Source organism: Benincasa hispida, chromosome 1 (genome assembly GCF_027475165.1).
Source record: "Benincasa hispida cultivar pf3 chromosome 1, pf3_genome.v1.1, whole genome shotgun sequence".
NCBI classification, from domain to species: Eukaryota; Viridiplantae; Streptophyta; class Magnoliopsida; order Cucurbitales; family Cucurbitaceae; genus Benincasa; species Benincasa hispida.
This window is the reverse complement of record NC_143478.1, coordinates 94,563,915-94,591,563: the sequence shown is the minus strand read 5'-3', so window position 1 is coordinate 94,591,563 and position 27,649 is coordinate 94,563,915. Positions and strand designations below refer to the sequence as shown.

The following is a 27,649-nucleotide window of genomic DNA, read 5'->3' as shown; positions in this document are numbered from 1 at the left end:
TATACTAGTGGCAAAGGTTTATACCCGAGTCAAGGGAATGGACTATGAAAAAAGTTTCTCACCTGTTCCTATGTTCAAATATATCTGAATACTCTTATCCATTGCCTCATATTATGATTATGAAATATGACAAATGGATATCAAGACTGTCTTTTTGAATGGTAATCTTGAAGAATGTATTTACATGAAACATCAAAGGGATTCATTGAACAAGGTCAAGAGCAAAAGATTTGCAAGCTTAAATGGTTCATTTATGGGCTAAAACAAGCATCCAGATCTTGGAATATAAGATTTGGTATTGTAGTCAAATCTTATGGCTTTGATCAAAGTATTGATGAACCTTGTGTCTACAAGAGAATTATCAATAGTTCAATACATTTCTTAGTGTTGTATATGTATGATATCCTACTCACTGGGAATGATGTAGGTTTACTGGCAGATGTAAATAAATAGCTAACGGCTCAATTTCAAATGAAATATTTGGCTGAGGCACAGTTTGTTCTAGGGATCCAAATCATCAAGAATCGTAAGAACAAAATGTTGGTCTTGTCTCAAGTATCGTATATTGACAAAATGCTTATTAGATATTCGATGTCCTATTCAAAGAGGGGTTTATTACCTTTTAGGAATATAATTGTCTTGTTAAGAAATATTGTCCTAAGGCTCTTCAAAAGGTTGAGGAAATGAGATAGATTACCTATGCATCAATTATGGCCAACCTTATGTATGTCATGCATGTACAAGACCTGACATTTTCTATGCAGTGAAAATAGATAATAGATATCAATCCAATCCAAGATTTGATCATTGGACCACGATCAAGAATATCCTGAAGTATCTTCAAAGAGTGATAGACTATATGCTTGTGCATGGGGCTAAAGATTTGTTCCTTACAGAAGACACTGACTCTAATTTTTAGACTGATAGGGATTCTAGAAAATCCACATCACTCATAATGAAGGAGCTATAGTTTGGCAGAGTGTCAAGCAAGGTTGTATTGAAGACTCCACTATGGAGGCTGAGTATGTAGCTGCATGTGAAGTTGCTAAAGAACCCGTTTGACTTAGGAAGTTCATGACAAATTTGAAAGTTATTCCAAATATGACTTTGCTCATTATACTTTATTATAACAATAGTGGTGTTGTGGCAAATTCTAAAGAACCTCGAAGCCATAAGTGCAATACGCATATTGAAAGGAAATATCATTTGATATAGGAGATTGTGCAACAAGGGGACGTAATAGTCATGAAGCTAGCGTTCAAGTACAATGTTGCTTATCCTTTTACAAAGGCTTTCACAACTAAAGTGTTTGGGGTTATCTTGAGGGTCACCTAGAGAGTCTAGGTCTGCGAGATATACACCACATTGTCTAGGGCAAGTTGGAGATGTTATTGGGTATAGTGTGTCTATACAATAGTTCCAAACTCACTGTGCAGAATTACCACATTTACATTCTAACAGAACAGATATGTATTATATAACAAATTACTGACATGATTTGAGAACTAAATAAAAAGAGAACAAGAAAACATACCAGTTGAAGAACCTTTCTTCACCGAAATCTCGCTCTCTCCAAGGGACTGCTCCTCTCACTTTCGCTGGAACGTCCAAGCAATCATTCACCAAATCACCTGGTCGTCTACTCATGAACGGCCTCCACACGAACACAGCAATAGGGATGACACCACCACTTAGAACCATCAGTATTCTCGGTGTGAGAATCTAGGAGGTGCGGGCTCTGTTGGATTTGGTAGAGGGAAAGAGGAAACGAAGATCGTATACAACGATCAAGCAAGTGGGAGAAGGCAGGGTCTATTGTATAGACAATGCTTGATAATTTAAAAGAAGGTACACGATCATTTAGTACATAGGCAGCGATCACATAGACGATCGTCTAGTAATTGCTTGGGCACACGATCGTTTAGGAAAGAGCTAGACAATCGTTTAGCAATTCCTATGCGATCGTTTAGAAAGAGACGTGCATGTATACAATCATGTATAAACTTTGAGCTATCTTGTAGTCTTTTAGTTTGCTATGCAATAGGCTATATACACTATGCGTGAGAAAATGACTGATCTCTTTGCAAAATGAAAACGATTTTCATTTTATTTTTCAGTTACAAAAACTGAATGAAACCTCCCACTATCACACGGTTATGGAGAAAACGCCAGCAAAATTATCCTGTAATTGTCCAATTAAAAATAATAAATATAATATTATATTCATTAATCCATGGTTTAATATCACATATAAACTATAGTGTTTTCTCCTCCACTAGATATAAATCATATTTATATCAATTTCCTCCAATTAATGTATCTCATATATAAAGTCAATCATATCATATATAATTAACCAGTTCAATCATATCATATATAATCGAACTTCTTCTAGTCAATTTGAACACTTCAAACTGACCCAAAAAAATGATTCTCAACTTGAATCCATTGAGCTATCAAGGAGACCTTATGGACCTAGGGCTCGAAGTTTCAACGCTACGTGACTAGCTGACTAAGCTCATTAGCCACGAGATTCACCATCCGTTAACTGGCAGGCATTCCACTAAAGACCGACAACTGAACTCTTCTTACCACATATATATTTCTGTGTCCATCGGATATAACCAATCAACAGTACGATAACCCTTCACAGATGCTCATAAGTAAAGCTGGGCCAAATTACCGTTTTGCCCTTGTAGTTACAGCTAACTCCTTAAGTACCATTGATCCTTCTAATGAATAATACATTATAGTTCTACTATGTGTGGACACCTCTCGGGCCATGAGAAGGTGTGTGGCACCACATCGTTCAAGCTCCGGGATTAGCCCTTAAGGGATTAATCTATCTACTTACCACTGCTTCGGGGAAGGAGTGAATTTCATCTTGTGTAGCTGAGATCCCAGCTCCCAAATAAGACGAATCCCCAAAGTGGTAGGTTTGAGTCGGTGATCAGGTCACTCACACCCATGCAAATCAAAGGACCACCTTCAAAGGCAGAAGTTTCCAACTCACTCAGGATTGAGGTCATGTTACCTATGGTCATCCTAGTGAAGTGAAGTCTCTGTCATGAACGGCGTTATATAACGAGACGTTAATACTTCGTGGTCAGGTCTTATACAAACTCTTTGTATAGAACGCCCCCGCTCGCATGTCCTCACATGAATGATTAGGATCAGACCATCTATAGCAAGTCACAACAGTTGTAACTATTCTACAAAGGTGTCGCATCCGTAGCATTACCAGGATAAGGTTTCCCTCTTATATCTACATACTACAGACTATTTTGGTTATCACTTAAGACATGATCCACTTGTATGTCTCCACATACATGTTTAAGTTACAAACAACAACTAGAGATTTTAGTTTATTGGTTTCTGATAAAGCAAATAAAACATCCAATGTTCATAGACAATAAGTGAAGAAAATATCATATATTATACATCACAAGTATTTGTTCAAAATCGTGTTTATAAACTACAGGACACGAGAGTTTAGGGCATCATCTCTAATAGTATGTGCCTTAGTTTATTCTATTAATGTACATTACTATATTGTAATATTTACTGTTTTATACTCCCCACTAGCTTTAGGACAAGTGGGAGATTGTTGGAGATTATGTCCTAAATCTCATGGTTTGTAATGTATAAACTGAATTCATTTATTTAATAAAATAAGGAGTTGTTTTTATTTGACATTTAGAATTCTGTAACTCAATCAAATAGACTAAGATCCAAGGTTATTTTATGTAACATAAACATGTATGTGGTTGATGATGACGGTATTCTACTTATCCCTGGCAACGGCGCCAAAAACTTGAGGCATGAAAAATGGAGTAAATAAATATGTGTTCATTGTTCATTCTCCATACGTCGCTGGTCATGCGTTGGACTAAGGGATATGCAATATTTGTCTAAGAATCTATGCGATGATCATGCATTCCTGCCACAAGTTTTCTTACTCTCTCACCAAATATAATGAGATTGAAAGTTTCTCGGGGTGATCCGAGGTTGAACTCAGGGACTTGTAGCTAAATGTTATGAGGTAATGTGTTTGCGGCGAAGAATAAAAGAATATTGAAGTTTAAGGGCTATGCGCTACTCCTACTTCTAACTAAACAGATTAAGCAATAGAAGTATGACTATGAGAGTCAGAGACACGACAACTATTAATGCGTAATAAGATGTATGGAAAAAGTATGACTATGAGAGTCAGAGACACGACAACTATTAATGCGTAATAAGATGTATGGAAAAATAGATAAAATGGTGGAGGGGAGGACTTCACCGCATCAATAAGCTTGATCGCAAGGGTAACCCCAGCCAACGCAAGTTATGCGATTATGCTATACACAATTGACTAAGACATATGCGATGCATATGCGATAGTGCCAATAGGACTTATGTCTAAGTCTCTATTCTTGCTCACGTGCTCCTACACATAAACAAGGTGACCGCATATCACTATATCCTACTTCTGGACGCATGCGATATGACCGCATACTTTCATATCCTATCTATAGGGTGCATACGCTGTGTAATAGCAAATAGAACTTATTCGTAAGCCTTTATTCTTGCTTATGTGATCCAATCTGACTCTCCCAAGACTAGATTTATTTTTAGACTACTCTCCCAAGTATGCCCAAATGATGAATTATGCACTCATAAGACAAGGTAATCACATAAAGAATGGTTGACATAAGATTACTCTTATCCCTAGGAACACTGCTTACTTCGCTTAGTGAGTTCAACTACTTACCCTCTCGGGCAGTTAGTCGCTGTTGATTCTACTTATAGACAAGCATTGCGATCGCTCATAGACAAGCATTGCTACAACCTCAAACTAAGCAAAGAGGATTTTCTCACAACACTCGCGCAATGCACACCTCTCAGTGGTTTGCTATATACTTCATATGTCTATGCCGCATAATTAAGTATGCGATACTCTAGCAATCTTACTTAGTCGTTACAATGAAAGTAAAGGATAATAAAACAGAGGTAAATGAAGATGGAATCGAAGGAGATAAATAAATTCATTGATCACAAAATGTATTAATGTCTTAAGCCACAATGTAATACAATACAAAGATGGAAGAGAGATGGAGGGCCAGTCGGGTAATGTCATGCTTCCATCAGATGTGTGTCACGGCTGTCGGTGGTGCCATGGATGGGTGGTGGAGTAGTCTCTCTCGAGATCTATCTCCGACGAAGTTCCAGTCATCACTCAGATGTAGGATTGTATCAATTGCAATGGAAGCACAAGGATCATCTAAGCATTCAAATTCACTAATTTTGGCATAATATAAAGCATGCTTCTGCAGAAAAATGGGTTTCAAGACATACCTCTTATAGAACTTCTTCAAAACCCCTTCTCCAGCTGCAATCTTCTCCATATCTTGTTGTAGACCACCTCAAGATCTTCCCCACTATTCTCTTGGTGCTCGAAATTGAGTTGTGGGATTCAAAACAAGCTTGAATCAAGGGATGAAGGAGAAAAGCTCACTGCAGCAACCTTTGTTGAAGAAATTTTCTTCAAACCAAATTTTCTCTCAAAATTTTATAAATTACATGCCCGATTTTCACTCCAATCTTCTCATTATAATGCATATCAACATGCAAAGAGAAGAGCTGCATGAGTTGCAGCTCATGCTTGGAGAGACAAAGGCAAGATGTTGCATTATGTGTGAGCTAGTTCAAAGATGGATAATGGTAAAAAACCATTTTTCCATTTAAGTGTTTTAGTTTTCCAATTTTTCAATTTTATCCAAAAATTAAATTTTGATTTAAAAATCTATTTGATTTTAAAAATGAAAAATTAATTAATTTAAAAAATTAATTAATAAATAAATAAAACTTAATTAATTTAATATCAAATATTAAATTAATTTTAACACATATCCATCTTTATATGTTTAAATTATATTTAAATATATAAATTCTCCTATTCCGTTTAATTCTAAAATTAAACATAATTATATCTCATATAATTACTAATTCTCTTAATTTTAATTTAAACGTTTCAAATTAACTTGTCACGCTATTCTAGAGCTAGTCCGTTATGAGCTAGTAAGGGGACCTCGCGGACCTACAGATCATGGGCTCCAACGATCCGAGATTAATTGGCTAAAATCATTAGACCAAATTAATCTTCATTCGTTCATTAATGGGTCACTCCACTAAAGCCCATAGTTGCACTCCCCTCACTGTAAATATATATTATGTCCACATGATTTAATCATAATCAGCAAGTCGACCCTTCACAGGTTGTTCGTAATAATGGCTGGGTCAAATATCTGTTTTATCCCCGAGATTACGTCTTATTCCTCAAGTGTTTACTGATCCTCTAATGAACAACTGGTTTGTGATCCAATCACCAAACCAAACTCTCTCAGCCTAGTGAGAGGGTGGGGCCCCTTATTCAAGACCTGGATTCAGTACTTGAGAGAACAACCTTTCTCCTATCCCTAAATCGGGTAGGTATGAACTCCGTCTTACACCCTATGTCCCCAGCTATCTATCCGATCTTACCCTTGAAATGGGAGTCTTATTGAGCCGGCGCTATTGAACGAACTCTTAACTATGCAAATCTAAGGGCAATCCCAAATAAACAGAAGTTCATAGTTAACTTAGGATTAAGATCGAGTTACCTAGGTCATCTAGGTGAAATAGTCAGTCTTAAATAGTAAACAACGTTATAAAGTAAGAGTGACTTATTTCTTGGTCCTGATCTTATGCAAACTCATTGCATAGGATGCTCTCACTCCTCATGTCATAACATGTACAAATTAGGATCACATTGTATGTAGCACTTTACAACTCTTTGTAACAACTACAAAGTAGGCCGCATCCAATTAGTTTATCAGAATAAGGTACCCAACCTCATTCATGTACCATAGATCATTTTGACTATTTACTCGAACCCGATCCACTCTCATGTCTCCACATAAAATTCAAGTATTCATACAATAGTCATGGGTCTTAGTTTATTGGATTTAGACTTTCATACAATTTTTGAGATCAATGACAAGTATATTGATAATAAAAAATATTTATCATTTTACAAACTGGGAGTTTTTAGGACATAAAACCCAACATCGGAATGGTTGGAGGAATGAAGAACTCTCAAAGAATGTCTTCTCATGCTTTCGTCTAGATCACAAGGATCTGCCCTAAGGCAGAAGCTCGGATGAATTGAAGTTGGGCTCTAAGGCTTCTATTTATAGAGCTCGATTGCCAACAACATTAATGGTCTTTCTCTAAATTTCTGCTGCTAACAGCGTGATGGACCTGCTCTGAATCTTTGCTACTAATGGTGTGGTAGGTGAAATGTCAACATCACCTTTTGATACTCCTAAAGTACACGTTCGTGCTTTGTTTCTAAAGTATCATCGCATTCCACCACCCTTGCGTTCATCCCTCTATTATGGTTATTACTCGGTAGCCGCAATCTCTATGCGATGGACGCATACAGTTAATGGTCGCAACATCCATGCGTCGAACATATGCAATCGCCTCTGCGATGGTGAGATTCACCGCATGTGATCGATTCCTACGATAGCTACAAAAATAGACAATTGGACGCAAAATAACGCATAATAGTGGGTTAGTCGAGATTTTACATGCTGATCGATGCAAGCTCATTTTTCACATGAATTCTTAGTATAATCACCACATATTCTACTTATCAGCCCTCATAATTATAAATAAAAGACCTATAATAACGTGCATTTCTACTCATCATCAGTTGACATTTAGGTAGATCATATTTAAGTAATCATAACCTAAATGGTCTGTAGTATATGGATGAGGTTGGGTGCTTATCTTGGTGACACTATGGATGCAACCCACTTTGTAATTGTTACAATAGTTGTAAAGGGTTACAAACGATGTGATCCTAATTATTCATGCAGAGACATGTGATTGGGAGTATGCTATATAAAGAGTTTGTATAAGACTAGACCACAAAATGATTTAGTTTCTTTTTATAACGCCGTTACTTGAAGAGATTAACATTGCACTAGGATAACCATAGGTGACTTGACCTTAATCTTAAGTGAGTTGTGAATTCCTGTCTATGAGGGCGATATTTTGATTTGTACGAGTGAGACTCAATAAGCCTACTATTTTGGGGATCTGTCTAAGTAGAGAGGTGGGAACATAGCTACATAAGATGAAATTCACACCTTTTGTCTTTAGGGTAAGTAGATAAATTACTCCCTTAAGGGCTGATTCCGAGCCTTGAACAATGAGACACTTCACCATCTGACTAGCTAGAGAGGGGTCTAGTTTATAGTTAGACTATAACTAATTGATCATTAGAGGGATCAATGGTACTTAAGTTGTTAGATGTAACTACATGGGTAAAACGGTAATTTGATTCAGCTGTAATTATGAGCAATTTGTGAAGTTGTTAATTAATTATATCCATAGACACAAAAAATATATCTACAGTGTGAAAAATGCAGCTATGGATCTTTATTAGAGTGACATGCAATTAATGAATGTTGATTAACTTAATTAAAGAGTTTAATTAGAATTAATGAATTAATTCTAATTTGTATGTCTATAAGATCACCATGCTAGCTCATTAAGGGTCAAATAAGAATCAATTAATTTTAGATTAATTTGAATTATTCAAATTAAATAAGGAATTAATTGTATATGATATAATTAATTTAATATATATAGATACATTATAATATAAAGTTAATATTGAATGAGATTCAAAATTATACTTTATTATATGAGAGAGATGGTTTTGAATAAGATTAATATAAAACTATAGGTTAAAATTAATATGAATGAGATTTATATTAAACTATAGGTTATGAGAGAGATAAATATTTGAATAAGATTCAAATATTATTTATATGAATAAGATTCATATAAAACTATAGGTCAACATTAATTTGAATGAGATTTATATTAAATTATAGATAATGTGAGAGAATATTATGAAAAATTATTTTAAAATGACAAAACTGCTCAAAATATTTTTAAAAAATAGAAAAATATCACAATCTATCTATAATAGATCTCGATCGATTACTATATGTGTCTATCGCGGTCTATCGTGGTTTATCGCAGATTAACAGTGAAATTTTGTTATATTTATAAATATTTTATTTCATTTTTCTATGTTTGAAAACAACCTGATATTAATTTAGTATGATTCAAATTAAATGAAATATGTGATATTTAATTAATTAATTAATCTTATTTATTTAATTATATATTAAATATTATTTCACATATTTTTTAATTAAATTAATTTTATCGATTTGATTATATTAAATTACATTTAATAATATTAAATGAAAATTATTAAGAGTACCCCCCCCCCCCCCCCCCCCCCAATATAACGTAAAAAGTATTTTGGGAGAAAACAAATACACAAAGTTTTTTGGAACTCAAAAGTTCTCTGAAAAACTCTCAAGCTATCTCTCAAAATTATTTCCTTCCTTTATCAAAATAAAAAAGGTCACACCTCTTTCGATTCTTATCCAGAGAATAGCAAGGAAGATCAAATAGTGGTGTTCTTTATATGTTGAAGTTTGAGGAAGAAACCAACTGTTCGTGAAGTTCATAGTAGTTAGAGAAAAACCTGTAGAAGATGGTCTTCAACAGTTCATTTCTTTGAAAAAAAAAAGTCAAGTAATGACCTTTTAGAAATAAAAAATGTCAAGTAAAGGGATTGAAAAGGTAGAGCAGACGGAATGTTTCGAATATTTTCATGCGAACCATAACTTCACACATTTTTCGTGTCAAGTATAATAAGCTCTTACTTGACATGAATAAAATGTCAAGAATAATTGATTTATTATTTTAAATAAGTAAAAGTGTTAAATTCTCTAGAGAAACCCTAAAAATTATCTCAAATGCCCACCTCCAAAATCCCCTTCTCGATCTCTCTCTCACGCTTGATCTCTCTCTCCCTTATCCAATCTCTCTTTTCCCCCACACGAAGTAGCTCCGTCGGTCGGCTCTCTCTCATCGCTGTCATCCAATCGACTTCCCTTCGCAGCGCGATCTGTGAGATCTCATTGTCGTTGGCCATTCACATGCAGCGATAATGCAGTCCCTCTCCTTCTCGGGGTTGGCCGCCAGATTTGCAATCTTTTGCTACTAGTTTCGACACTAATCAAGTCAGTCCAGCTAGATCCGCTCGTTTTCGTTGAGGTCCAGCTTTGTAACAAATTTGTTCAAGCATGGGCTTCACTCTATCTTGCCAGATCTGTACTCCATCTCACTGGAATCTTGTATTTTTTAGTAAGTTTGGTGAGTTTTGATACTTTAGTGGGTTTCATGGAAATTTTTTAATACCCATAAGTTTTTTACCCAAATTGATTGATGCTCTTTTTTATTCGACTTTAGATTCAAAATTTGGAAAACATTAATGGTTATCCAACAGGTTGATAGCGATTTCGGTAAGTATATGAAGTATATCTTGTTTGTTATATATTGGTATGTTCCATTGTTGCCCACAATATTTTGGTCGATGTTGGTGATTTTGTTTGGAGATTTTTGAACACTCAATAATTTTTTATATTGACTTAGTAATACCTGTCACTTTTTTTGTGTTAGATTGAAGTGTTGGAAGGAATTGAGTTATTGTCTAATAGGTTTGAGACCGATCTTGGCAAGGTTTTTATAAGTTTGGAGGTTAGTATTAATAGTTCTTTGTTACCATTGAAGTATTGGTCTAATAATTGAGTTATTTTCAAATTTGGATGTTCAATTCAATGATTTCAAGGGATTGGAGCCACAGTCCTGCAAAGTTAATGATGTTTGGACGTTTTGATAGGTATTGAGGTCTTGAAACTCTTTTGGAATTGTTACATGGTTGCTAGAATTTGGGTTTGTAACCATTATTATTGAACTTTTCGTAGCTTGGATAACTTAGTTATAGTTTTAAAGTAGTATTCGAATCAAGCCACACTTTAGGTGATCTATTTAGAGTTAATTGATTATTTTGGATTTATGATTATGGGTTATAATTCTAGATTTTTGCAGGAGAAGCTTATCTTTTTTATTTATAATTTATGCATTTGTAATTTTGCTATCATATTTTTTTAAAATTCGTAACTAAAGTGGTTTGCCTTAGATTAAAATTATTTGTAAACGAAAACTTGCATGTTTTCTCTTATTTGATTCTAATGATGTATTTCTAATCTGGTGATTTGGATTTTGTTCAAGAGTGTATGATGCGACACACATGGTTGTTGATTTTAAACAAATATTTTAGGGAGTATATTTTCCTTTTCAGGTGTGGTTTATCAAATTTTCACGGGATTGCTAGCCACTTAGCTTTATTTCTATTTCTAACGGTTTTTACTATGAAAGGTTGCTAGCCACTTAGTTTTGAAAAATGCTTTTAGAGTACGACATTGGATTTCATAGTTTATTTTAAGTGTTTGAATTATATTCTCAACTCTTGGAAACTCATTTTTTATTATGATTTTTATGTATTTGATTAGTTTTAGCAAGATTAACACATTTCATATTTCGCTGAACTTAGACTTGTTGTGCTACTACTTAGTTGTAGGAATGAGTTTTGCATGCATAGAAATTTTTTATTGCTCGTAGATAAGATTGGGCTTCCAATATTCTCTTCTACTCATTGATTCCTATTATTAGTTTTCTATTAAAGGTGTACCTTGATTGCCTTTATAAAGGGATTACAACTATGTCAAGTTGCTTTCGCTTGAAAGTTGTGAAAGTTGTGAAAGTTGGGGGAAAGTTATCTACATTCTTCTATTTTAAATTTTAACATATGCTTGATTTGTTGATAATTTTCTTCCTCTTTATTATATTTTCTCAAATCTATCCCATCTTCCTTCTTTTTGCAGCAAAATGTAATTATTCGTCCTGAGGCTGGATATAGTAAAAAGAGAATGAATAAAATCCCAGTAAATCTCTAACTTTAAGTTGTAAATATTTTTTAAGTTTCGAGTATGATATTTTTCCATTGCATAAAGTAAGCCAATCATGTACATTTTTTTTCCTTGTGTGTAAATTTTTGTCATTGTTGTATCTTAACACTTCTTTCTATATTTTGAAAATTGATGTTATTGTCATTTATTTTATTTTGTAGGTTAATTTGTTTAAACATGGCTTGCCTGACCCTTAGTTCTCGATCTTTAGACTTCAAAGCTCAATGTATGGATTAAGTAATGTACTTTGTTGAGAGGTTACTTATTAAACATTTTATCACTGTTGTGTTTGTTGAAAGTTGAGTTTTGTATACAAAAGCAATAGTTGAGATTTTATTTTCTGTATGTACATGTGAAAGAGAAATATTGTTGTAATTTGAACATATGGAATTTTTAATGAATATATTGAGTTGATAGATCTTAAATGTATAATGTTTATTTAATTGATGTAATTGTATTATTGGAATACAAGGCAGAAAATGAGAATATTAATTGGGGTATTTAATTTGAAAGAAAAAAACGTACACTTCAAAAATTAAAAAAAAAATGTCAAGTGTTATCGTATATGATATGTAATCAATGTCAAGAATCAATAAACTTGACATACCACCAATGTCACGTGTATTATCTTTCTTGACATAGAAATTATATCAGGAAACATTTGTTTTTATGTTTTTTCAGAATCAAGTTATCACATTACACTTGACAGTCGAATACTCGACACTTTTATAAGCGTCAAGTATACCCTTTACTTGACATTGGAAAAACGTCACGTAATCCAATTTTTGTAGTAGTGAGCTTCATCGTGAATTCGATACAATGTAATAGATTTTTTGTTAAACACACCCAATGATCTCACAAAATAATATGTGCGGAAACCCTAGTACAAGGACAACTTAGGCATAAATAGCACAATGAAATGATGGAAAATATCCCCATATAAAATCGTCAGCTCATCAAAAGAGAACATCGCATATAAAGTATTCTTCATAATAAGTTAAATAAGAAAAGAAATATTCTGCAAATTTGACAACTTGAAGAACAAACTCTAAGACAGATATTACCAGAGACAAAAGCGGAGACAACTCCTAGAAGTCCAAAGATAAAATGTCAAAATCTTAAGTAAATATATTTAGCCAAATATCACATTTCCAACAATGTCCTAAGAAACAAAATCATTTTAAAGCCCTTCTAATTAGGCTACTTAAATTTAACTTTTAACCACCTCTATTTAAGTATAAGAACGATTTGATTGAAGTAAACTAATACAAGAAAAATGTACCACCTCACTCCCTAAGAACCTAATAAATAAACATTTAAAATTGGCACAATCCCTAAGAATTAATTGTTCATCTCTACAAAGAAAATGATCACCACTCTAAATACTAATTAGATCTGCTAAAGATTTGGTATTCCAAAGGGGAAATTTGTTAGAGATTTGATGTTGGCGGTATTTGTTAAGAATGTTGTGGCAATTGTCTCTTGAAATATCCCTCAGATTGTTCTTTAGGATGTCCTTTTGAATGTTGATCTTATCGAATATATTTTCTTTATTTGAAAACTTCTGGGTGATTATTCTCACAATTTTAATTCTTTTAGATTTTGCAAAATATGTTTAGGCTGCCACTTTGACCATTTTTTGAGCCATTGTCTTATGTTTGTCCCGTAAACACAAGTGTGACAATCCATGTGATTGTGAAGCTTTTGCTATTATCAATCTTGAGTGACTCTCTAGATCATGTTAAATCATTTTACTACATCTTGAGAAGGGATTCTCACACTTAAGAGAAGCTTAAGTTTTCCAAGTGAAGTGGTTTTCATTTGAAGGTTGAAAGATTAAAAGTCTTTTATAAGAAGGGTCTCACACTTAGGGAAAGCTTAAGTACGTTGAGGGTGGAGGAATCTCACACTTAGGAGGAGCCTAAGTGATCGTTCACTAAATTAGGCTATCAGTGTGTGTCATTATAATTACTGTTTATTTACATACAAGTACAACATTGTAATCGTTTGACTTACATTAGTGAAATTATCTTTCATGGACACATTGTCCCCCATATATAGGTGGTATTACACCAAACTAGGTTATCAAATATTGTGTTACGTCTTTCAGTACTTTTACTTGTGTTTTACCTAATTATCCTCTAAATTACTGTAACATTGTGCGTAACATGTTATATTGTGTGTCAGATAACTTTTTTATTAGATGAATTATATAATCCCCGCGAAAGAATAATATGGATAGAAAAGTAATATTTGAAAGAGAAACATTCATTGAAAAGCGTAACAATAAGTTTATAATATAAAATATTACATATTATACATTAACATTATATATGTTTTATCACACTCTTATCTCTTTTATATAAGTATGAAACATAATTATAACTCAGCTATTAATAGCATTTATTCATTCTTTTGAGATAAGTCCATAATTTTTGTGTGGTTCTAAAAACATTCATGAGTGTATATTAATTTCTGTTGTATATAGGATCACTTTAGAAGACTTTAATATGACATTTCATGCATCGCCAACTTCTTCTTGTGGATTTGAGAGGGTAGTTTGACGTTAGTGGCCAATCCAATGGCTTGAAGAAACATAATTACATACCAACCAAAGTCAATTTCCCACCATTGAAGCCCATGTCTAGCTGAATATTCAAATGCATGATGATTATTGTGCCAACCTTCTCCAAATGAAAGTAAACCCACCCACCTAAAACAAGAGAAGAGGTTATATAAATACAAAATAATAGTAAAATATTTAACAACAATTATAAAATATCACAGTCTATCTATGATAGATCGCGATAAGCTACTATCTATATCTATTATGAGACAGATAAATAAAAATAATAGTTTATCATGGTCTATCGCGGTCTATCGCATGACAGTAAAATTTTACTATATTGGTAAATATTTCATTTTTCTATATTTAAAAATAACCCTATAATCAAGATGTGTTTAAAACTACATATCAACTAGTTTCTTGAATTTCTAAAAAAAAATTATGCCAGAAATATATATGTAGAAAGAACAAAAAAATAGTATCAAAATTGTTTGTTAAGTCAATCTGATCGATGATTTAAATCTTCTCATCTTACACATTTTTTAACTTTAAAAAAATATTTTTTTTTTTTCAAAATTCTCCCAAAAATTAATCAACAATTTTTAATAATTTCTCACTTAATTAATAAAGGGAGAGAGTAAGAAAAAGAAAAAAGAAAATTACCAATTATTTCTCGACAAATCGTTTGTTTTCCAAGGTCGTTTTCCCCATATATGACATACGGAATTCACCATAAATGTTATGTGTAAAACTACTACGATCCTTACAGCCTGCAGGACAAAAAATTTGATTATTCTCATATTTTTCTTTCCTACAAATCTAAATATGATTTTCGAAAATAATCATCTTTCCAATATCCCTACTGTTCTACATAGGCTTGTACTCTCCCTATAAATCATCTAATGAAAATTAGCATTAATAAATGAGCTTTTAAATTGTTGATTAAGAGATGTCTTAAATTGTCAACCTACAGATAATTCAACAAATTATGATATTATATGCAATGAAAATACAACCTAAAGTCTCATATTGACTAGATATCGAAATGATCGTTAGTATATAAATGAGGATATCTATCTCCAAAGTCATGAAAATTTATGTCCAAAGTGGACAATATATACCATTGTCTATAGAAAAATTTTCTCACAAGATTAAAGATTCTCAAAATTCACCTCCAATTTTTTAATGTGTAGAGCGACATACACTTTCTATATATATATTATTATTATTTGAGGAAAGATGAAGATTCTAATATTCAAGGACGTCAACATTATGAGATTAATCGATATTTTCATTATATCATTAAAAAAATCAATAAAATATAATAAAAATATGAAATATGAAATAAAGTGGTCGTAAAATTGATAACAAAAAGTAAAGTTATTTCGAAAGGTGAAAGATTGATCAATTATATTATCTTTTTATGAATATGTATATTCATATTTTCTCCGCAAGTATCCACCAACATAGATATCTACTTATTTCTATTTCAATTGGTATTTCCTAAAATTGAGATACGACATATCTGTCAGACATCTTTTAAAAATGTGTTTATTCTCTTATCGGCCATTAATTAGAGGATAACTGTACCTTTAAGATGTTGAAGATCCAACCTCATTTTGATAATATATAATTCAACTACCATAATAATATATAACAAACCACGCAGTTCAAAGGTTTAAATATCCTAACTCTACTCTATATATTATTGAACTAAAAAAATCTTTTATTTTTTGGATTATTTTTAAATATAGAAAAATGAATTAATTTATTTACAAATATAACAAAGATTGATAAACATTGGTTGATGTCTATAAGTTTCTAGTACCGTCTGTCATTTAGTGATAGACAGTAGTATTTTGTTATATTTAAAATATTTTCAGTAGTTTTGTCATCTAAACCAATTACCCGATTTCATATATAACGTAAGATTGAAATTATTTTGCTTTTCAATCATAGATTAGTAATTGAAACAAATTAAAACAATATGAGAGATATGATAGAGCTTTTATTTTACCATTCCCCATATAAGAAAAGGAACTCCTCCCATTGCATATAGTACGACTGCAAGAACAATCGGATGAAGAAAATATGTCTTCTGAAGAAACCTATAGAATATTTGCTTCTCCAAGTCTCCAACATTTTCTGGTCTCGCTTCCTTCATGAACAACATAAAGATGTTTCTTTGTATCTTTTGCAAATCATCCAAATATTTTGGACAAACTTTTTTAGTCAAGACATTGGAATCTAGAATCCAAGTAATGTGACTAAACCAAAATCCTTCAATAGGACTATGTGGATCTCTTTCCGTATCAACAAATCGATGGTGACATCTATGTGTACTCACCCAATCAATTGGATCACCCTGAAAAATTAAAAAATCAATGAAAATTTTCTAAGTACCGATATATTAAAACACTTTAAAAGTAATTTGTTTAGGCCCCACTTGGTACGTAACCATTTGTTTTTTGTTTTTGGTTTTTGAAAATTAAACCAAAATTTATAAACTAAGACTCCATGTGGTAACCATTTTGTTTTTTGTTTTTGGTTTTCAAAATTAAGCTTATGAACACTATTTCTACCTTCAAATTTTTTCCATTTTTTAGCTACTTTTCACCAATGGTTTAAAAAACTAAGCCAAATTTTGAAAACTAAAAAACGTAGCTTTCAAAAAGTTTTTTTTTTTTGAATTTGGCTAAAAAATCAACCATTGTACTTAAGAAATATGCAAATCATTGCAAAAAATGTGGATGAAATAGACTTAATTTTCAAAAACAAAAACAAAAAACTAAATGGTTATCAAACGGACATAAAAGAATAGTTTTTTTTATAATGTCGTTTTTGTTTTTAAAATGTGACCGAATTATTTAAGTGCACTTCTTAAAAAATGTGAAAACCGTAGTAGAGATTTTAAGAGAAAAAAATATAAATTTCAAAACAAAAAACTAACTAAAACAAAATGATTTTTGAACATACCCTCAATTACCAACTTTCAATAATCACATGCTCAATTTAAAGACAAACCTGAAGTGCATGAACTCCACAGTAAGTAAATAAGTATTCAAGCCATTTAGGAAGGTTAAAACTCCGATGTGCTAGATTTCTATGATAAGAAACACTAATACCAAATAGACCTGTGATAACGTATAATGCAAAGGCAACCCAAAATGCACTCCAATTGAAATGAAAGGGTGCAAAAATACAAAGTAGATGCACGAATAAGAGAGCACCAGCAATATCTCTATCAATCTTGGCCCATTTTTTCTTCCTAAATGACCTTAGATGCTTCACCATTTCCTTTGGTTCTTGTTTTGATCCCTCCATTGGCCGAAGGCTTGCTTTAGCTTATTGTTACACCATTTCCTCTACCATATGTATTTATAGTGCATTTTTTAGCTTTGAGGGCATGCAATAACTTAATGCTCTTCCAACTAAAATTTTTAGCTCATTTATTGAATGAAATATATCAACCACAAAATTTAGTTGATCCCCATGAATGTCTTTAGGGTCTTATTCTTCAGTTCTAAGTTATAGTTAACAAGTTGAACTTTTGTAGTTAATTATTAAATTTTCATGGTCAAACTTATACCACGCACATGCAATAACTTTAATCAATTCGAAGAACATTCAATGCAATTGTTTTTACACTTCAATTCAGTTATAGTCTATTACCATTTATTGGGTAGGACAAAGCCATCATGAAATCACAGTAAAGGAAGAAGATTTTCTTGTATAATGTGAACCCTCATTGGCAACAGAATTTTACTGTTTTCTATTCATCTCTAAGATATATCCATTTCTTAGATAAAGTTATGATGATCCATACCTTTGCATAGTTACCCACAAGTTGTTTTAACATCTTAATGTACCTTAAATAGATCAAATAACTTGCTATCAAATAATAGTATATAATATGTGCAAATAGTTTTCTTAATAAACATTGTGCTATGGAAGTCTTGCGATATATGAGCTAAGTCTATAGGACCTACATATAAACCTCTATTAAGAAAACATCAAGAAAAAAAAAAGGACATTAATGAAATTTTTCGAAGTTTTTTCACACTAATATAAAACTAGTCATTTTAAAAGTGTCGAGAGTTTCCATAATTTACTTGTCATGTTCTAAATGTCAAGTTTAATTTAGAGAAAATTAAAAAGAGACCCTAACCCCACATCCTCATCTATTTTTCCCTCGCCTTTTTTCCTTCTATCTACTCTTCAAACAGTTTAACAAAATCCTAAAGCACTTTAAGATGAAATTTGAGAACCATGTCTCACGACATGTTAAAGAAAGTAGAAGCGCGTCTTTAAAACTATATGATCTTAGAAATCAAAGAGAAATGTTGAAAGAATCTGATAGTGTAGGTCAAAGTAAAGGAAAATCCTTTTTTTGTAGGGAATGTAAAGAATTTGGTCATTATCAGTTTGATTGCCCAAATTACCTCAAATGATAAAATAAGAGCTACATTTTAATTCTCTCTTATGAAGATTCTGGAGAAAATATTGAATCTGAAAAAGATGTCAAAGCTCTTTCCAGCACATTACTGAGAATATTCATTTGTGCAAAATCCAAGAAAATGAGTGTAATGACATTAGTGATTAAGAAGAAGATATGTCTGAATCGATTAAAAATTCTTGCCATATTTTACATCAACAATGACTAGAGGACATAAAAGTCTTTGATGTTAAAGAAGAAAAAATTGAGTTCCTTCTTGCTGACAATCATAGACTTGTGACCACTATCTTTGAGCTTCAAGCTGAATGAAGCTAAGATTGAATTGGAATCTGTATATAAATTCATAAAGATGTTGAACTCAAGAAAAATGATCTTGATAAGATCTTGTCTCAAGGTAAGAAATTTGGTGACTTAACAGGTCTTGGATATCCTAGAATAAAGAAAAGAGTTGATGATCAGTATATTTCTTAGGAGAAACAAAAGATAACATCTGGGTATGATCAAAAGCAGATATCAGTATATGTATCCTCAACATCTGCATAGACATCCTCCTAGAAATTTGTAAAACACATGTCAAGAGGGTATGGATTTGCCATCATTGTGGCAAAAAGGGTCACATTAGACCTTATTGTTTTAAATTGCTTGATTTTTATAACAATTCATCTCGGTCTTCTTTTACTCAAGTAGAGAAAGTGAATGTTCAAAAGCCTTTAGCCTCTGAAACAAAACAAGAGAGTCGTGTCAAAACTGGAGCTCAATGAAATGTAGTACTTACATCTTTTCGATCCTCCACAAAAGATGACTAGATACTTTAACAGTGGAAGCTTCAAACACATGATTGGAGAAAAGAACTACATATTGAAATCAAGTCTATAGGATCCGGCCAAGTGATGTATTGTGATGGTGCAACTGGAAAGATCATTACAAAATGAAAGCTGCAATATCCCCTCTCCCATCGCTTAAAGATGTAATGCTTGTCAAAGGGCTTACTACTAATTTTATTAGCATAAGTCAGTTATGTGACTAGGGTCTAAATGTTAAATTTAGTAAAAATAATGATAATGTCTTGTCATAGATGATGTCAAGGCTCTTATCATGACATGTATACACTCCTTTGACAACTATTATCATTGATCCCCAAATGTTACCAATATCATTTGCAACATATCTAAACAAAATGAAACTGGTATATGGTACAAGCGTCTTGGTCATTTAAGTATTAGATCTGTTCAAAAGGATTTAGTTAAGAATGCTATAGTTGGTTTATCTTCTCTATACAATGATCATGGCGTAATCTGTAGGAATTGTCAAGTCAGAAAACAAGTTAAAGTCTCTCATAAACAGATTTCTCACATTATCACTAACAGAGTTTTAGAGCTCCTACGGTCCCACGTAAGTTAAGAGTCTTGGTGGAAAGTGGGAGTTTGTTTAGAGATTTGGTATTGACAATATTTTAAGAAGGTTGTGGCAGTTGTCCTTTGAGATTTTTGTCATCTTGTTCATTGGATTCTTCAAGATGTCTCTATGATTGTTATTCCAAACTAAATATACTTCCGTTATATGGAAAATTTTGGGTAATGATTCCTCACAGATTTTTTTCCTCTCTACGCTCAATCGTTTATGGTATGGGTTCGATGCTCCTTTTCCACTATGCATAATTAAATGGGTTTTGTTCTCTTTTTAGAATTTCTGCTTTGAGGAAACATTGTGTCATTGTCTTGTATTAGTATCGTAAAATACAAGTGTGTCAATTATTGTGATTGTGAAGCTTTTGTTATGGTCGATCTTTAGGTGGTCTCTAGATTTTATTGAATCATTTTGTTGCTTCTTAAAAAGAGATTCTAATACTTAGGGGGAGCTTAAGTATTCCAATTAAAGTGGCTTTCATTTAAAGGTGGAAAAATAAATATTCATGTTGAGAGGGAATCTCACACTTGGGAGAAACCTTAGTGATCATTCACTAAGTTAGGCTATTTATGTGTCACACTATAATTGTCTTTTATTTATAGATAAGTATAACATTGTAATAACTTGACTTTGTGTTAGTGAAATTATCTTTTCTGGGCACATTGCCCTCCAGACATAGGTAGTATTGTACCAAGCTGGGTTACCAAACTTTGTGTTATGTCTTTTAGTGTTTTTATTTGTGCTTTACTAATTTTCTTGAGATTACTATAACATTATATGTAATGTATTACATTGTGTGTCAGATAACCCTTCTTTCAAAATATAATTTTAAATGTTTATATCATATTAATTCACAAGTGATAAAATGAGTTCAGCTCTACATTAATTCTTTGGTCCATGAGGTCAAAAGTTCGACTCCCTATCTATAATTATTATATTAAAAAAATTAACAGATAGTGTTTCTTCAACTTCAGCTTGTAGGCATTCATAAAAAATTAGTAAATCATGAAACTGTAAAAACAATGAGAGATATCAACATACAACATATTTACTAATGAAATTTTTTCATGTATGCATAATTTTAAAAGTTTCAAAATTTTGGAAGTAAAAATAATTTTTAAAAATGAAAATTTGACATAGCTCCCTAAATGAGATATCTTTTCTGACCTAAATCGAGTCAGTTGTTATGAATTTATTATTCAGTTGTGCTGTTAGATAGGAAATAGAGCAAAGAAGGCAATTGAGACGTTTCAGATATAAAACGGATCAAAACGGAGTAATAAACACCGAAAGAGGATAGAAAGGACAAAGTTGTCCATAGGGGCAGCGCTGCATTGTCGTGCAGTGCCACCTCACAGCACTGAGGACAAAAAGCTCTTAAGACTACAACACTGCGATGCTATTCTGTGGTGCCACAACACCATCGCGCGAGTGCGTGAGGACCGCAGTGCTGCACACGCCGCTGCTGATACCAACCCAAAGAGACGTCCACTATATATAATCTTTTAATTTTTAGGGTTTGAAGCATGGAAACACATGTAGAGAATTGAGGAAGGTTCCAATTCAAGCTATGGAACCTCATCTTAGTTTTTCTTCATCTGCATCTCTATTGTTTTAGTTTTATGTTGATTTCTTTTTATTCGAAACTGACTCGATGTTTACAAGCCTTGATTACTGCTTTAAGGTATGTAATCTTGGTTAGTTTTATTTTAATTCTTCAATTTCAATGGACTCACTTTGTATTTATGTGACGATTTTGAACTTTTAATGTATATATTTCTCTTTCAACATCTTTGTCTCTTAATTCCATCCTTTAACTCGATGAATGATTAGTAGGGACAAATTGATTAATTAATCAGCATTAACGTTCGTTAATCATCAGGACTTAACCCTAAAATTTAATGCATATATTTAGTTTAGTTCTTCGATGCATTGCATTCTTGGTTAATCAACATATAGTTTACTTAGGATGCAAGTCTTAATTGATGCTAATGCGCGACACTATCAGTTATGTTAGCCATGTATTTGAGTAGATTGAGCAATATCCTAGGATCATACTTATAATTTGGGGGGATTCCACTTTCTTTAACTAAAAGTATCTTATTAGTTTACTTTTTAAAGGATCAATTGCTTTTACTTTAGCTCGTTTATCACATTCTCCAGTTCCATACACAAACCCCCAATTATTGCTTTAATAAAGAGTTTGCTTTTTGAAACAAATATTCGTGCATCTCTACAAATTGATTCGATCTTGCTACTTGTACTATTCAATAGTATAAAATGTATTAATCGGTATTATAATTATTATTTAATATCCATTAGTAATATAGATGTATTTATTAAAATGACAAATAAAAGAAAGTGAAATTTTTGTATTTGAAAATAAATTATAGGGTACCACTTTACCTTTAACTATCATTCATCAATAAAGATGGAATTTTAAAAGCTTTAAATTTTTTAATAGAAAAAAATATCTCAATTTATATTAGAAAATAAATTACAGGGTACCACTTTATCTTTAATTATCATTAATTAAAGATGAAATTTTAAAAGCTTTAAAATTTGATAGCTAAAAATTTTAAAAATATAAGTAAAAAGAAATATACTCTTAAACTAATAATTTAAATAATGCATTTATGGAAATGGCAAAAAATGAAAAATAAAATAATATAAAAATTATGACATTTATAACATTAATCTTTAGTTATAATCAATTATGAAATTTTAAAAGTTGGACATGTTCTTATAATTTTGTAACTTTTTCTACTAGTACTACAAGGCTTAAGAGCTTCCAATATTTCTCTTTCTTTTTCTTTTTTAACAAAATCTATTATTAGGAATGTTCAAATAACTCGATAATCTAAATAATTTAATAATAATATCAATTTAGAAGTTTATCCTCTAGTTAGTCCATTGCTAGGATTTTCATGTGGGTTGGAGAGGGCAATTTTACATCAGTAGCCAATCCAATGACTTGTAAAAACCTAATAACATACCAACCAGCATCAAGTTGCCACCATTTAAGGCCAAGCCTAGCTGAATACTTGAAAGCATGGTGATTATTGTGCCATCCTTCTCCAAATGAAGTCAAACCCACCCACCTTTAAACGAAACAACCAAACATTACAATAAATAACATGTTAACACATATATGGTTTAATTAATTATCTAAACATCGAAAGTATGGCATAAAAGGTCCCGTTTAGTAATGATTTGGATTTTAGTTTTTTATTTTCGAAATTTATGTTTGTTTTCTCTTAAATTTGATATTATGTAAACAAAAAGAAAAACTACGTCGTTTTAGTTTCCAAAATTTGTGTTGATTTTTTAAAACATTGATAAAAAGTGGATAACAAAATAAAGAAATTTATAGGAGTAAGTAGTGTTTTTAAGTTTTATTTTTAAAAACAAAAAACTAACGCTCTATTTGGTAAGCATTTGGTTTTTTGTTTTTATTTTGAAAATTAAATCTATTTCATCCACATTTCTTACAATAATTTGCTCTTTCTTAAGTACAATGGTTGAATTCTTAGCCAAATTTTAAAAACAAAAACAAGTTTTTGAAAGCTACTTTTTTTAGTTATCAAAATTTGACTAGATGTTTTAAACCATGGGTGAAAAGTAGAATACAAATGAAGAAATTTGAAGGTGGAAGTCCATAGGTTTAATTTTAAAAAAAAAAAAAAAAAAAAAAATATAGTTACCAAACGAGATCTAAATTGTTATCAAATAGCATTTGAATTATAAGATAATTTTTTTTCAAATTCTGGCATAGCATAGCATAAGCTCAATGAACAAAAAAGGTCAATTATAATCCCAAAAGTGTTAATGGTTTGATCCCACCACAAAATATTGAACTTAAATTAAAGAAAAAAAATTGGATGATATTTTGTTATTGGTTATGAACTTTAATCACTAAAATGTAATAGCATTATGTTAAATCATCATTCAATTCAAAATCTCTCCGTTTAAACATAAACTTTTAGATTAATAGAGGATTTAACAAGATACTCATAATTTTATGCTCAAGATAAAAACTGGCACTTAAGAAAAAAATACATAAAAAGTCATGTAAATAATTAAATTATAGTCCTGATGTGATGAATAATGTGATGCCAATGGCATTCCTGATGATTTCCAAACAAAGGCAAGCAAAGGCAAACAAACAAAAGCAAAACCATATATAAAACACATATGGTAGAAAAAAAAAAAAAGTAAACTTATTTATAAATATAGCAAAATTTTACTATCTATTCTTGTAGCGATTATTTATACTTGTAAAAACATAAATCATTGTTCACATGATAGTAATATGGTAGAGAAAGAGATGGAAAAATTTACCAATTGTTTTTTGACAAATCGCCAGTTCTCCAAGGTTGCTTTCCCCATATATGGCATACCGAATTCACCATAAATGTAGAGTGAAAAATCACTACGATCCTCACACACTGAAAACATAGATAAAACTATGATTTTTTTCATTAATAATTAATAGATCACTAACTGAAGGAAAATAAATGAGAGTGTACCATTCCCCATATAAGAAAAGGAACTCCTCCAATGTTATAGAGTATGACTGCAAGAGCAATTGGATGAAGAACATATGTTTTGTGAATAAATCTATAAAACCTTTGTTTCTCCAAGTCACCAACGTTGTCGGGTTTCCCATGCTTTGAAAAAAACACAAACATATTTCTCTCTATCTTTTGAAGATCACTAGAATACTTAGGACAAACTTTGTTAGTCAAAATGTAAGAATCGAAAAGCCACATCATATGACTATTCCAAAATCCTTGAATAGGGCTATGTGGGTCTTTTTCAGTATCAACATATTGATGATGACATCTGTGCGTACTCACCCAGTCAATTGGATCACCCTAAAGTTCATAAAACAATACAAATTCTCAAAAACAAAGTGAATATCATCTAAATGAAATAAAATAAAATAAATGAGCATATACCTGGAGAGCTTGAACTCCACAATAAGCAAATAAGTATTCAAGCCATTTTGGAAGTTTGAAACTTTTATGAGCAAGATTTCTATGATACGATACGGTCATTCCGAAGAGACCTGTGATAATTTGTAATGCAACGGCGACCCGAAATGCAGACCAATTGAATTGAAATGGTGCAAAAATACAAAGTAGGTGCACTAGTAAAATAATATAAGCAACACGTTTGTCTAAGTTGGTCCATTTTCTCCTCCAAAATGGTCTTGGAGCATTCACCATTTCCTTTGGTTCTTCTTGTTTTGGTTCATCCATTAGCAAAGGTTTATGTGGTTGGGGCTTCACCTCCTTTTCTGCCATATGCAGAAATTATAGCTCATTTATCAAACAATATATTAATTGCAATATATTTGGTTGATCCATAAATAGTCTTTACATCTCATTCTTTAGTTATATAGATGGGATATATCTTTAGTTTACGAGTTGAATCTTACGTAGTCTGAAGTCAAATATACATATAAAATAATGCATTAACTTTGTTAATTTAAAATGTTTGTAAAATCTAAGCCATGCTTTGAAAGTTTAAAAAAGGGAAAAAAAAAGTTATAATTTTTAATTTAATGATTATTTTTTAATTTGGATATAATTATATATTTTTTTAAATGGTAAAAAAAAAAAAAAAAAAACAAGCCCTATTTTCGAAACCCAGAAAAAGAAACCCAATAGGAAGGATCTAAATAATTGAAATTAATCTGGTCCATGGATTTTTGTTTCATAATGACTATGTGGCAATAAAAAAGATCTTGATAGGATTTCTATGTTTAGTTGAGAAAGACCATTTTCGCTAAAATTATTGCTATATTCGACTCTAAACTATAAGTTACATTTTTCTTTTAAAGGAAACGAGGGTTTTGAACCTCTAACCTCCAGATTTAAATGAATTCAGCGATTTCTACAAAAATCACATCATGACCTATAACAAGCTAAATCCAATAAATTTTATAACTTTAGACGAACAATACTTGATACACTGTAGGCTGCACCCATCTTTGTGTAGCTCACTCCAATCCTACAATAAAAATAAAAAATAAAAAATAATCTAAAAACAACTCTTAAACCAAAACATTTTAACTAGGCATCCTCAAGGAACATAATATTATTAAAATTAAAACATGTTGAAAACACCAAAGAAAATTGAACTAAAATTCCCAAAAAAAAAAAAAAAAGAAAGAAAGGGAACTCATACCCAATAGCAGTCTATGCATTGCAGGCTCTCAAGTGATGTGATGGTGTGAATATTGGTAAAATTGTGTGAGATAAAGAATTCCTCAAGCTTTATAAGGAGAAAAAGTGAGAGAATTAGGCTTCAAAGAAAAGGAAGAATCAAAGGAATTAGAAAACCATCTGTTTGAAAAAGAGAAAGGGCTGAGAGTTTTAATGAATTAAGGAAAGGGCTTTTTTTTTGAGAGAGAGATGCAAAATGTCTTCTGTGTGAAAGTTCCATTCTGTTAAGAAGGGTTTTTAAGTTTGAATTAGTCTCTTTTTAGAGTTAGAGAATATTAGAAAACCCAGTCAATATTATACTTTGTCAATTCTAATTTTGTTGTAACTATCCACTCTTTTCTCTCTCTTCTACACTATTTTACCCTAACTATAAATTGGAGCTCCATCTATTTTTAAAAGATAGGTGAGAAATACACAAAATCATTCCCACCCCTCCGACTCGAATCTTATCTTGGTCCTAGAGTAAGTTTGTTTTTGTTCCTTAAATGACGTAAACACTATTGTGCCTCAAAATATCTGCGATCTAGTTTCGATATGTGGAGACTCTATTGTGACTATCACACTCTAAGATCATTTATTACACTTTGGAATTTTGAACTTCAAAGTTGAATTCAACACCTACATCATCCTAGGGGGTACTAATGCTTTGCATCCACCATATTATTGTAGAGCAACTCTATATTCATTATATATTTTTCCCTTTTCACAAAAAGAAACACAATAAGTAGTATTTTTAGGGATGAAAACGAATATCTCTAAATCTCAGACAAAACGTTGATGAATCCTTGTTGTTGAAACGATTAACAATTTTTTTCGGTCATCTAAATGTTGTAATGTTATGTAGCAATGTTCTTTGGACTAATTAGGGTTGTGTTGCAATGAAGAATTGGGACTATTTATTATTTTGTTGCAAAGATAGATATGACGATAATTTTTTTGCTAGAAAATTTTAATTTTTTTCTTAAATCTTATTGACATTTTTTTTAATAATTATCTTTGAATGAATGCAACGTTGCAGGGGTGTTCATAAGAACTCGAAAAGTCAATTCTTAAATCT

At 31.7% G+C, this 27,649-nt stretch overlaps 2 protein-coding genes across 2 annotated transcripts; both read right to left on the bottom strand.

Annotated features, from left to right (window-relative positions):
* Positions 1-14,197: 14,197 nt before the first annotated feature.
* Positions 14,198-17,823, bottom strand: LOC120092827 (palmitoyl-monogalactosyldiacylglycerol delta-7 desaturase, chloroplastic-like). Its single transcript, XM_090306465.1, has 4 exons — positions 17,521-17,823; positions 16,514-16,861; positions 15,160-15,266; positions 14,198-14,643 (listed from the first exon to the last, which is right to left on the bottom strand). The coding sequence occupies exons 1-4, from the start codon at positions 17,818-17,820 to the stop codon at positions 14,436-14,438; spliced, it is 963 nt and encodes a 320-aa protein (XP_090162591.1). The 5' UTR covers positions 17,821-17,823; the 3' UTR covers positions 14,198-14,435.
* A 5,441-nt stretch (positions 17,824-23,264) lies between these two features.
* LOC120067623 (palmitoyl-monogalactosyldiacylglycerol delta-7 desaturase, chloroplastic-like) lies at positions 23,265-25,658 on the bottom strand. The gene is made up of 5 exons (XM_090306831.1): positions 25,321-25,658; positions 25,096-25,236; positions 24,889-25,029; positions 24,701-24,807; positions 23,265-23,460 (listed from the first exon to the last, which is right to left on the bottom strand). Exons 1-5 carry the CDS (start codon positions 25,621-25,623, stop codon positions 23,265-23,267), a joined length of 888 nt encoding a protein of 295 aa, XP_090162957.1. The 5' UTR covers positions 25,624-25,658.
* Between the last annotated feature and the right edge of the window lie 1,991 nt (positions 25,659-27,649).

Bases quoted from the DNA above. Each gene is read 5' to 3' on its own strand.
- LOC120092827 (XM_090306465.1), bottom strand. From the start codon at position 17,820: ATGGAGGGATCAAAACAAGAACCAAAGGAAATGGTGAAGCATCTAAGG. The intron at 16,862-17,520 runs GTTTGTCTTTAA...TTAATTTTTCAG, and splicing joins GTGGAGTTCATGCACTTCAG to GGTGATCCAATTGATTGGGT. The intron at 14,644-15,159 runs GTAATTTTCTTT...CTCTTGTTTTAG, and splicing joins GATTTGTCGAGAAATAATTG to GTGGGTGGGTTTACTTTCAT.
- LOC120067623 (XM_090306831.1), bottom strand. From the start codon at position 25,623: ATGGATGAACCAAAACAAGAAGAACCAAAGGAAATGGTGAATGCTCCA. The intron at 24,808-24,888 runs GTACACTCTCAT...CTATGTTTTCAG, and splicing joins CTTTTCTTATATGGGGAATG to TGTGTGAGGATCGTAGTGAT. The intron at 23,461-24,700 runs GTAAATTTTTCC...TTTCGTTTAAAG, and splicing joins GATTTGTCAAAAAACAATTG to GTGGGTGGGTTTGACTTCAT.